The 13,062-nt window shown below is 39.4% G+C and overlaps 2 protein-coding genes across 2 annotated transcripts; one reads left to right on the top strand and one right to left on the bottom strand.

Annotated features, from left to right (window-relative positions):
* Window positions 1–3,859: 3,859 nt before the first annotated feature.
* LOC103666061 (olfactory receptor 10AG1-like) lies at window positions 3,860–4,816 on the top strand. The gene has a single exon (XM_008694092.1). The coding sequence runs from the start codon at window positions 3,860–3,862 to the stop codon at window positions 4,814–4,816; it is 957 nt and encodes a 318-aa protein (XP_008692314.1).
* Window positions 4,817–9,862: 5,046 nt separating this feature from the next.
* LOC103666208 (olfactory receptor 5T1-like) lies at window positions 9,863–10,855 on the bottom strand. Its single transcript, XM_008694226.1, has one exon. It carries the CDS (start codon window positions 10,853–10,855, stop codon window positions 9,863–9,865), a length of 993 nt encoding a protein of 330 aa, XP_008692448.1.
* Between the last annotated feature and the right edge of the window lie 2,207 nt (window positions 10,856–13,062).

Here is a 13,062-nt window from a genome sequence, read left to right as displayed (position 1 = left end):
ATAAAAGTCCAGTTAATTAAAGTAGTTTTTCCCCAGGTATTGCTGCTGATTAATATCTATCCAGCATAGAAGAGTCTACTGATATTAATCTCAGTTTTCCTGCCAACACACTACCCTGTACATTCTATCCTTTCCTAGATTAAGAAAACGCTACTCCAGAGGAGGATAAAAGATGAGCAAAATTCAAAAGACAAAAAAAAGATGTAAGTTAAAATCATAATGTTAAATACAATAAGGATGATAATTATCACAATAGCGTCTGCTAGAACTACAACTTAAACTGATTAATGCAATGTATGCTCTTAGACCACAAGACGACTCCCTGAGTTACATGTTATCATTATAGCATATACTTTCAAACAAGGAAAAGAGAGCTCCAATCATTTAAATAAGGACATATAGCCAGGATATATCTAATTTCTACGGTAAGTCACTCAATACGAAATTCTTTGGTCAGTGAATTTGAATCTAGTTGAATGCAGCCTGATTGCTGAAATCAACAGGAAATTTTCATTTGTGCCATTACCCATGGGGAAATATTTAAAAACCATTCACCCACATAAGTACTTGACTAGCTGTTGGAATATGAAATTGAATGAGCACACGAGGGCATTTTGTTCCTAGAATATGCTTTACTATTTTTAATTAAAAGTAAAAAAATCACAGAATGATTTCTGTGATACCTTAAAATCTGATCAAGTCCCAGATTAGACATCATGTCCATAAGAAATTGTCTGGCACTCCCACAGCACCTTGTAATTCTCTCGACATAGATTGGGCACATTCCCAGGGACATCTGACTGCTGACTTCCGTAAACTCTGTAAAGATGGAAACTGAGCTTGTGTTATTTGCCGTTAGTATCTTGAGTCTACCTTGTAGTGAAGATACTCAGTATTTATCCATAATAAACCACACATTTAGGATTGGTGAGAAGAAAGAAACACAAAGTGTAAATTGTTTCAGTCTTTTGGGATCTGTCAGAGGTGAGAGGAACCAGGTCTTAAAAGAAGACAGGGTGGCTGTATGGTGGAGGAAGGAAGGCGAATTTGGAGCCTGGGAAATTGAGGAAAAGACTTCAAAACCCATGGCAATACGGGTGTCGGAGTACGTGACAATCTGTGAAAAAGGTCACAGGTTAGCATTAATGAAGGCGAGATGGGGACCTCAAAAAGTGTGGTGTCTAACATGCAGTGCCGTGGGAGAGAGAGACCTAACTTAGGTGGTCGAAAAATGCTTAATTCTTTTTTTTTTTTTGAAGATTTTATTTATTTATTTGACATAGAGAGAGACAGCCAGCGAGAGAGGGAACACAAGCAAGGGGAGTGGGAGAAAAAGAAGCAGGCTCCCAATGAAGGAGCCCGATGTGGGGCTCGATCCCACGACTCTGGGATCACACCCTGAGCTGAAGGCAGACGCTTAATGACTGAGCCACCCAGGTGCCCCGAAAAATGCTTAATTCTTGAAAGAGCTGGGTAGAATCTGTCGACACTTCATTTAGCACTGGGCTTCTTGGTGGCTAGTCATCTGTAGATATTTAGAATACAGTTGGCCCTTGAACAACACAGGTTTGAACCACATGGGCCCACTATGCACAGATTTTTACAGTACACACTGTAAATGTGTTTTCCCTTCCTTGTGATTTTCTTAGCAACATTTTCCTTTCTCTGTCTTACTTTATTGTATGAATACAGTATGTAATGCATGTAGCACACAAAACATGAGATAATTGATTATTCATGTTAGTAATTAAGTTTTGAGGGAGTCAAAAGTTATATGCAGATTTTTGACTGCCTGGAGTGGGATTGGTACATTCATCATTCAAGGGTCAACTGGATATATTATATTCATAATACATGACATTTATTCAAAATAAGTTGTAATATATACTACAAAATATATATCAATTGATATGCTCACAATATATATTTAAATCAATAATATAGTGTATACTAATAATATATAGTATATATTCAGAAACTCAAACTTGGAGGTCAGAAAAGTTATACAAAAACAGATTTCACATTTTGTCTGGGATCAGGTGTGTGAACACTAAGATAGAGCTCTCTTGCATATTTTATTTTCCATTTTCCTTATTTAATTATCTTGTAAAGACCCTAAACTTATCTAATTATTCCTAAAGTCATAACATTTAGAATATAAGCAGAATTATTAAGATTTTGGGGGGCCATGGCAGGGTTAAAGACATATTATAATCAAATCTTATATAATTAATTTTACATTCTAAACATATGACTTACTATGATGCATGATTTCTAATATAACTTTGTCTACCTTAAATGAAATAGTTTTCTATGGTGGAGGCCAGGCAATATTCCCTGCTTCCCTGATCAGAGTCTCAGTGTCTTTCCCAGATAATGAGCAGCCTAGGCTGGCCTGAACTGGGCCTGGCTATGCAGTCTTACTGACCACCTTGCCCTGTGGTTATCTGAGATGCAGTTCACAGGGGAAACATCAAACCAAACATAAAAGAATCATATACGCAGTTGCAACGATGTGGATGGAACTAGAGGGTATTATGCTAAGCGAAAAAAGTCAATCAGAGAAAGACAATTACCTATGATCTCACTCATATGTGGAATTGCAAACCCCCCCCCCCATGGGATGTATGCAACATTCCTCAGGCACCTAAAGGACAAAGAAACAGTCCTTACTACCTACAGTCCATTGACAAGACCTTGAAACAGGCAGAGTGACATTCCTCTAAGGACTCCACTGCCTCCATGTTAATACTTTGCTAAGCAAAAGGCGATCCTAGCCTGAGGGCCCCCTTCCCCAGGATCCTATAAGTCTACTTTAACATATAAAAATTCTTTTGGAAACTTCCTTTATCTCTAACCCCTCCCAAGATATGTGTTGGCAATCATCCCCCAAGCATGTGGCCCACTGATATACATCTGAAGGGTCTCATGACTAAGGTTTAATTAGATGGTAATAAATGACCTTTTCCCAACAAGAGCTAGCCCCCTCAAGGTCCTGGAAACCTTGCTTCCAAAATTCCTTAGAGACATGCTCTCCCTAACCCCCTCCCAACCTGAACATATATAATGGGCCACTCCTCATGACCCCAGTGCTGCCCCGGGTCTTGTCCCTGTGCTTTAATAAAACCATCTTTTTGCACCAAAGACGTCTCAAGAATTCTTTCTTGGCCGTCGGCTTCGAAACATAATTTCATCTTTCCTACATCAGAGAAGAAAAAATAAAACAAGATGAAATCAGAGAGGGAGACAAACCATAAGAGACTCAACCATAAGAAACAAACTGAGGATTGCTGGAGGGGTGGAGGGTGGGAGCATGGGGCAAGGGGGGTGATGGACATTGGGGAGGGTATGTGCTATAATGAGCGCTGGGTATTATACAAGACTGATGAATCACAGACCTGTACCCCTAAACAAATAATACATTATATGTTAATTTAAAAAAAAAAGGTGCTAGGCAAAAAAAATACAAATAAAGTACAATAGATACCAGATGGACAAGAAAGGAGATACATTTCTCATTAGAGATCATCCTGTGTTAACTAGCACAGTTCTTATCCTGAGAACAGGCTACCTGACATGTTTTGCTTCTATTTTCTTGTCATGTGTTTTGGTGTGTTGTTCATTTAAATATACTATTAATATTAGCAGAAAAATTAGAGTTGACGGTTACTTTCTGTTTTTATATATCGGAATTTGGGAATATTAGAATTGAAATAGATTACCAAAAATACAAGACAAAAAAAGCTGAATATCTATCCTTTGTCAGTGGATTTGGAATCATCTGTTTAATATGTCCCATTCTGCAACTGGGCCCAGCAATTGAAATGAATTCTAAGCCTGGAAATCGTTTTGTTAATAGATGGAATCCACAGGACAAAATCCTCCGCAAGGGAATCACACCACATTAATGGATTTCATCCTGCTTGGCTTTTCTGATGCTCCTGACCTCCGAGGATTTCTTTTTGGGGTATTTTTTATCATTTATGTGATTATTCTGATGGGAAATAGCCTCATTATCATAATAACTAAGGTCAATCCCTCTCTCCACACTCCCATGTATTTTTTCCTCAGGAACTTTTCTTCCTTAGAAATATGCTATGTGTCAGTCACTGTCCCCAGATTATTAACAGATCTCTGTAGACAAAACAGAAATATTTCCTTTCTGGCTTGTGCTACTCAAATGTATTTCTTTCTGGTCTTTGGAGCCACTGAGTGCTTCCTTCTGACCGCAATGGCTTACGACAGGTATGTTGCCATTTGCAACCCCTTACTCTACCCTCTCATCATGAACAACAGGCTGTGCAACCAATTGGCAGCTTGCTGTTGGATCACTGGGATTCCAGTACACATAGGGTTCACCTGCCTGATCTTCTCTCTACCCTTCTGTGGGAACAATCAGTTGAATCACTTTTTCTGCGACATACCTCCAGTACTGAAGCTTGCCTGTGGGGATACTTTTATGACTGAGATGTTGGTTTATGCAGTTGCTGTTCTAGTTGTCACTATTCCTTTTACATTGATTCTTGGATCTTATGTGAAAATAATCTCAACCATCCTGAAGCTGCCATCAGCGACTGGGCGAGCCAAGGCGTTCTCCACTTGTTCTTCACATCTCACGGTCGTGGCTTTATTCTTTGGATCGGGCATCATGACGTACATGAGACCAAAGTCCAGCCACTTAACAGGAATGGACAAGTTTCTTTCTCTTTTTTACACCATTGTGACACCAATGTTTAACCCCATAATATATTGTCTGAGAAACAAAGATGTTATAGGGGCACTCAAAAAATTCCTACCAAAATGGGTTGTACTGTGATTCAAAAATGGATTGTAGGGGCGCCTGGGTGGCTCAGTCGTTAAGCGTCTGCCTTTGGCTCAGGACATGATCCCGGTGTTCTGGGATCAAGCCCCGCATCAGGCTCCTCTGCTGGGAGCCTGCTTCTTCCTCTCCCACTCCCCCTGCTTGTGTTCCCTCTCTCGCTGGCTGTCTCTTTCTCTGTCAAATAAATAAATAAAATCTTTAAAAAAAATAGACACTACATTTGGAACATCCAGTCTGAGAAGGATGAAAGAAATCGGATTATTATAGATAGGCTATTGAAAATGGCAAAACCCTCGTGCGGTCCAGAGGATTACCCCAGCCCTGTGAATGCTATGGAGCAGGGTGGCATTTCTAGGTTCAGCTTGACTTCCCGGAGGAGGACAGCAGCCATGCCAGAGGCCAGTCCCAAGTGAGGACGAGCTAGCACTTGAGCTGCAAAATACCGCCGTGTTTTTGGAGACACAGAACATTAACTTATAGGCATTTGTATCACTGTTGACTCCACAGAGTAAGCAGTACTAATTTGCAGCATTTGAACCGAGGAAGGCTTTTTAAATTTTCTGACGGTGTATATCCAAGCAGGTCAGGAGGTTGTGGTGATTTCTCTTTCGAACATCTCTCATGAAGGCAAGATTTGAAACATGCTTCTAGAGTGAGGAAGCCAGGTACTCCTGGGAAATGATGTCCTGCCAAGCTATCCTTACAGTCACACCTCACTTTATGTGCTCTACTTTATTGTGTATCACAAGGCACGGCATTTGTCTCAGTTGAAGGTTTGGGGCAACCCTGCACTGAGCAAGCCTATGGGAGCCATTTTTCCAACAGCCTTTGTCCACTTCATATCTCTGTATCACATTTTGGTAACTCTTGCAATATTTCAACCTCTTTTGTTATTATTATACATGGGACGGTGCTCTGTGATCAGTGATCTTTTGATGTGACATTTGTGATTTTGGGGGGATGCCATGAACTGTACACATTTAAGACAATGGATTGTATCACTAAATGTTGTGTGTGTTCTGACTGCTTTACTGACAGGCGGTTCCCCCATCTCTCTTCCTCTCCTCGGGCCTCCCTATCCCCTGAGACACAGTGATATTGAAATTAGGCCTATTAATAATCCTACAATGGCCTCTAAGTGTTCAAGTGAAAGGAAGAGTCGCACATCTCTCACTTTAAATAAAAAGCTAGAAATGAGGGGCGCCTGGGTAGCGCAGTCGTTAAGCATCTGCCTTTGGCTCAGGGCATGATCCCGGCGTTATGGGATCGAGCCCCACATCAGGCTCCTCCGCTGGGAGCCTGCTTCTTCCTCTCCCACTCCCCCTGCTTGTGTCCCTCTCTCGCTGGTTGTCTCTCTGTCAAATAAATAAATAAAATCTTTTAAAAAAAAAAAAAAGCTAGAAATGATTAAGCTCAGTGAGGAAGGCATGCTCAATGCCACAATAGGCTGACAGGTAGGCCTCTTGCACCAAACAGCTGAGTTGTGAATGCAGAAGAAAAGTTCTTGAAGGAAGTTAAAAGTTCTTCTCTGGTGAACATACAAATAAATGATAAAAAAGTGAAACGGCCTTCCTCCCAACATGGAGAAAGTTTTAGTCGTCTGGAGAGATCAAACCAGACACAATACTCCCGTAAACCAAAACCTCATCCAAAGCAAGGCCCCGACTCCCTTCAATTCCATGAAGGCTGAGAGAGGTGAAGAAGCTGCAGAAGAAAAGTCTGAAGCTAGCAGAGGCTGGTTCATGAGGTTCGAGGAAAGAAGATGTCTTCGTAACATCGAAGTGCGAGGTGAAGCAGCAAGAGCTGATGGAGAAGCTGCAGCCAGTTCTCCACAAGATCAAGCTAAGATAGCAGTGACGGTGCCTCACTAAACAACAGATTGCCGATGTAGATGAAACAGATTTCTATTCGGAAGAAGACGCCATCTAGGACTTTCATGGCTAGAGAGAAGTCAATGCCTGGCTTCAAAGCTTCAAAGGACAGACTGACTCTTCCATCAGGGGCTAACACAGCTGCTGACTTTAAGTTGAAGCCAATCCTCATGTACCATTCTGAAAATCCTAGGACCCTTAAGAATTATGCTGAATCTGCTCTGCCTCTCTTTACATGGAACAACAAAGCCTGGATGGGAGCACATCTATTTACAACATGGTTTACTGAATGCAAGTCCACAGTTGAGACCTGCTGCTCAGAAAAAAAAGATTCCTTTCAAAATATTACTGCTCATTGACAATGCATCTGTTCACCCAAGAGCTCTGATGGAGATGCGCAAGATTAATGTTGTTTTTGTGCCTGCTAATGCAACATCCATTCTGCAGCTCATGGGTCAGGTAGGAATTACAACTTTCAGGTTTTATTATTTAAGAAATGCATTGTGTAAGACTATAGTTGCTACACATAGTGATTCTGCTCATGGTTCTGGGCAAAATAAATTGAAAAACCTTCTGGAAAAGATTCACCATTACCAATGCCTTTAGTGGAGGAAGTAGTGGGATTCAAGACTTTAGTCAAGGAAGAAATTGCAGCTATGGTGGAAATAGCCAGAATTAGAAGGGGAGCCTGAACATGGAATTGAATTGCTGCAATCTCGTGATCAAACTAATGAGCGAGGAGATGTTTTATATGGATGGACAAAGAAAGTGGTCTTTTGAAATGGAAGGCACTCCTGGTGAAACTGTAAGATTGTTGAATTGACAACCAGGGATTTAAATAGTACATAGACTTAGGTGATAAAACAGAAGCAGGTTCTTGTGAGGATTGACTCCAATTTGGAAAGTTCTACTGTGGGTAAAATGTTACCAAACAGCATCAAGAGCTACAGGGAAATAGTTCATGGAAGGAAGAGTCAATCAACGCAGCAAACATCATTGTTGTCTTATTTTAAGATATTGCCACAGCCGCCCCCACCTTCATCAGCCACCACCCTGATCAGTCAGCAGCCATCAACAAGGAGGCAAGGCCCTGCACCAGCAAAATAGCATAACCTGTTGAAAGTGGAGATGCTGGTTAGCATTTTCTAGCAATAAAGGATTTTTAACTTGAGGTATGAACATTTTTTTGGGACATAATGCTTTTGCACACTTAAGCTACAGAATAGTGTAAACATAATTTTTATATGCACTGAAAAACAAAAAACAAAAACTCATTTGACTTGCTGAATTCTGGTATTCACTTCATTACAGCGGCCATGTCTCTGAGGTGTGCCTATAATTAACTTTGAAGGACATCTATCCCTACAGAGCAAATAAGGCCTGTCAAAGGCAGGGCTAAAGGTGTGTATGGTAGAGACTCTCTTCTGTGCTGTGGTTCTCGGGAACTGAGGAGTGGTGCTGCCTGTAAGGGCATCACAGGTGGTAGGAAAACAGAGCCAAAGCTGAGTCTGAACCAAGCCTGTAGAGAAACCTGTAAAGATGGGTTGGGGCTTAGTTGTGCCAAGACCCAAATCTGCCAGCTGGTTGTACCTTACCCCAAATTGTGCTTGTCTTTTGTCATTCTTGAGTTTAAGTGTAGTTTTGATTGAAGCTAAAACCTGGTCTCTGTGTTCTATGTGGAAGTAAAAGTGGATTTAATGTCCGTGCTCTGCACGAAATAATAGAAGGGGAAGAAGCGCATCCTCACAAAGAGCCCGGTAATGACCCCAAGGACTTGAGCCCAGTATCTGTGGTCCAAAAAAGGAGGCTGGGATGGGATTGCTGCCAATGCACAGATTCAAGGTTAGAGCAGAGTGTTTGATCTGAAGTCAGATGCAAATGACTCCTTGAAAAGTGAATTGGGATAATGTGAGCTGTGGTTTTGCTGTGAATGAGGTGGTATTCACTCCAGCTAGTCAGATACAAGTATAATGTTTACTTATAACCACAACTATGGAGGCCTATCCAATTTGAGTTATATGGAAATGAAAGCTAATACTATACAGTTTAATGTAAAGATTACATGCATATGTGACTCCATGAGTGTGTATGTGTATGTGTGCATGTAAATAAACCCAACATCAGTATGTTGAAATCTTAGCCTTAATACTTCAGAACATAACTGTGTATGGAGATAGGGTCTTTGAGGAGTAATTAGCTTCAAATGATGTTGTATCCAATATGACTATTAACCTCATAAGAAGAGATTAAGACACTGACATGAGAAAAAAAAAGATCACTTAAAGACAAAGGATGAAGGCTACCATCTACAAATGTAGGAGGGTGATCTCAGGAGAGATCAACCCTGGTATCACCTTGATCTTAGGTTTCTGGTATCCAGAACAGTGAGGAAATACATTCATGTTGTTTAAGCAACCTGTCTGTGGGACTTTGTTACGGCAGCCCTAGCAAGACAATACACCCAGGATCATCATTATATTTTATATGCATGTATGTTTATGTGCGTGTATATATGCATAATTAAGGAATGCTAACCTTAAAAATAAAACGGTCAAATATTTTAGTAGCAAAATGGGTTTATTCAAGAGTAGCATAGAATTGCATTTCGGGCCATGCAGGCTATGGTGAAAACATTGGCAAGTCCAGACAACAAATTGGAGGAGCTGCTCTTTTATAGAGGAAGAGGAGGAATTAGGAAGGGCTGTTATAAGCAAAAGTCTATAGGACTAAATTGAGAATTCCAAGTATATAGTGGTTTTGCATTGGCTGAGTTGACAGTTTGTGATTGGCTGGGCTGTTGCAAGGGAGGAGGAAATCTTTCCCCTTCTTGCTGGTGTTAGTGAAGTATAGAACTCTTCCTGCTGGGAATACAAGACACATGTCTTCCTGTTGGTTCTGTTGCTGAGCACAAGTGGTAGGGTGTGATGCTCCTCCTGCTGGCCTCCTCACGCCATCTTAAATGGGTTTCCTTTTATTTAGTCCAGAGAAGCAAATGGATGACACAGTCAGTCTCTGCTTGCGTAAAAACTCCATTGGCAGTGAGTTGACTTTATTGAAAAAATGTCCAAAAAGAATAGAAAGATACTAATAAATGAAAATAAAACAATTTAATCATAGTTTTTTGATCTGAAGACAACTACAGCAGTCTTAATTTCTTTCAATTTGATGTTTAATGTGAAAAATATACTTTATTGGCAAACCAGTTTTTACCAAATACTCTTTTCACTGCGTCTTTCACATCCTTGTTCCTCAAACTATAGATGATGGGATTCAGCATGGGAATCACAATTGTGTAAAATACTGACACTATCATATCATGATCCAAGGCGTAGCTGGAATTAGGTCTCACATACATGAAGAGAACTGTACCGTGAAAAATTGACACTCCCGTTAGGTGAGAGCCACACGTAGAAAAGACTTTCCGCCTCCCTTCAGCAGAACGCATCCTCAGAATGGCCAGCAGAATGAAACCATAAGAGACCAGGACTATCACGATAGTGGATATCTCAATAGATCCGGCAAAGTAGAAGACTAGCAGCTGGTTTATGTGGGTGTCAGAGCAAGAAATGGCAAGGAGTGGAGGGATGTCACAGAAGACATGTCTAATTTCATTGGATGCACAGAAGGAGAGGCTGAACGTGGCCACTGTGTGTAAAGTACCATGAAGAACGCCAGCAACGTAGCAGGAGACGATGAGTGGCACGTAGACTCTGGGCGACATTCTAACGGAATACAGGAGAGGGTTGTAGATTGCTTCGTAGCGATCATAAGCCATGGCAGCTAAAATAAAGCATTCCGTGGTCCCAAAAGTAATAAAGAGAAACATCTCTGCTGCACATCCAAGGAATGAAATGCTTTTATCCTCTGATAAGAAATTGACTAACATTTTTGGGGTGACGGCTGAAGAATAGCAGGCATCCAGGAATGACAACACACTCAGAAAATAGTACATGGGGTTGTGGAGCCGAGAATCCCCAATGACCAATATGACCATTCCCAAATTTCCTACCAGAGTAAAAAGATAGATGGCTAGAAATAATAAAAATAGGAAAACTTGCAGCTTAAAATCGTCTGTGAAGCCCATCAATATAAACGTGGTGACTTCAGTAACGTTTTTCATCTGAATCCTGTATAAACCGAAATCTGATGGCACCACTGACATTTCAGTTTTTATTTATAGGTCTTAAAGACAATATTTTTTTTAATATATAATCTACTCAATCATATCTTCATTTCTGTCTCTTACAAGAGCGTATGGATACCTTTGGTCCTGAGGGGATAGGCAGCGGTGAAAAAGTGGGGTCCAAGTGGGTGCATTACCCTGTACAAACAGATTAAATAAATTATTTCATTTCACAGTTGGCTAAATTTGCTATGTGAAAAATAGTGACACTTTATGTGGTTTGACTTGCAATTTATTTTCTGTTAAATTTAATACCTCTTGTTTTCATATTACATCATCTTATGCAGAAAGACATTTAAATATAGGAATTTTTTAATACACACACGATAAAAGAAAATAGACATCTGAGTACTAATCCTAGATATTTCATGGTGTGCATGGAATGCCTTTTCTTAATGTTCACAATTGGTGAAATGGAAGCAAATACACTTACATCACAAGATTGGATTGGGTTTACATGACAAAATCAATGTGAAAATTATTTAATTTTTAAATGTTTCCAGATTATCAGGGAAATATACTTATTTTTCAAGTTGTCTTATGGGGCAGCCTTTTCCATCCAAATTGTCATGTCTTCTTTTCTGGCTTTTATGTCATTTGACTAGCATTTCTAGAGAACAGTGATGGGCAGAGCCAAAGATCTTATGGAACTAGATACACCTTGTTTTCAAACAAAAAGAGAGCAATGTTGGTTTTTTTGTTTTTTTGCTTGTTTTCCAGTCTTGTTTCTTGAAACATACAATAGCAAGTTGCCGCTGTTTGGCCTGTTTATTATTGCCCCTGTTTATTTCACTGTTATTGTCTTTTCAAATTTTAACTTAGTACCACTTCAAGATTTTTCTCTGCACATATGGTCATTAGCCCTGCAAAGTCCTTGGGTGTATTTTGAGATACAGTTCTGCGAAATTAATTCATGGCCATTCCTTTACTACGTTATAGTTGCTTATAGAGTTTCTATATTTATTATAAAATAAATATTACTTGATGATAGATAATAAAATTCCTTATAGAAGTGATTGCTAAAATGATAAAATCATTACATAAGCCACAACATAGTGTTTTATTATTGCTCTATTTTCCTGTGCTCTCAGACTGTTTCTTAGTGGAGCACGAAGAAAGGAAAGTGCATAACAAGCAAACAAAATGTTGAGTCACCAGTGTCTGGACTGGAAGCCTCCGTCCCTGAAACACAATTAAATATTGCACCTATCATAGTGAGAAGCATGGCGAGTCCTGTTTTTCCTCAGCATATCATAGACCAACATCATAAGGGAGTGAAAAATCTGGAATGCATAGAACTGAGTTGAATTCAGTGAGTAGCAATGATTTATATTCCTAACATGAAACACACTCTATTTTTGTTATATTGAGACACCCACACATCAAGGAGAGAATGAGCAAATCAGCTTGAAACTATTATCAGAAAGAAAAGAAATCCACATTTTTTTCCCTAAAAAATTCCTCCCAGATTCATGTGGAAAATTTTCTTAATATGTAGAATACATAGCTTTTTAAATGTGGGATTACCAAACCCCCAAAAAAGAGAAATGTTTATGTGATCCTTAGAGAATTACAGAGCAAAAAAAAATGTGATTAAGCTAAATATTGATTTCTGTGTTAATTCAGGTAATTCCTACATTACTCATGAGAACGCACACACACAAACACTTAATAAAAATTAAGCTTAGTTTGAATGGTTGTGTGAATAAAATAACATAAAACTATCAATTAGTAATGTTAAAATGTCTTAATGTATTGTTTGACCATCAAAACATACAATTACATTGAAACATTTTTTGTTTTCTCTCCCTTTCTCTCTCTCTTTCCAGAATCCATGTATTACATACAAAAATATTTACTAAGGAGAACCAGATGCAAAATAAGAATTAAGCAGATGGAAAGAAGCAGAGTAAAAAGAAATTAAAATATGCAAGCGAATTTTGAAAAACGGACCAATTAGTGGTCTACTAAAGGAATCCATTAAAAAATACATGTTGACTGACATACATACAGGAAATTCCAGCTTCAACACAGTTCTAACATTTACTTAACTGATGTGTCTGAGGTAGCACACCTGTGGGAGATAAAGAACATTATACTTGGACTCTAAAACCCTGGATTAAAATCTCAGATTTAGCACCTAGTATGACCTGGAAATAGTAACTTTATCCTCCCAACCAAAGAAT

Source organism: Ursus maritimus, unplaced genomic scaffold, assembly GCF_017311325.1.
Source record: "Ursus maritimus isolate PB19 unplaced genomic scaffold, ASM1731132v1 scaffold_23, whole genome shotgun sequence".
Lineage (NCBI taxonomy): Eukaryota > Metazoa > Chordata > Mammalia > Carnivora > Ursidae > Ursus > Ursus maritimus.
The sequence above is the reverse complement of the archived record's forward strand: the minus strand, read 5'-3'. Positions and strand labels throughout refer to the sequence as shown.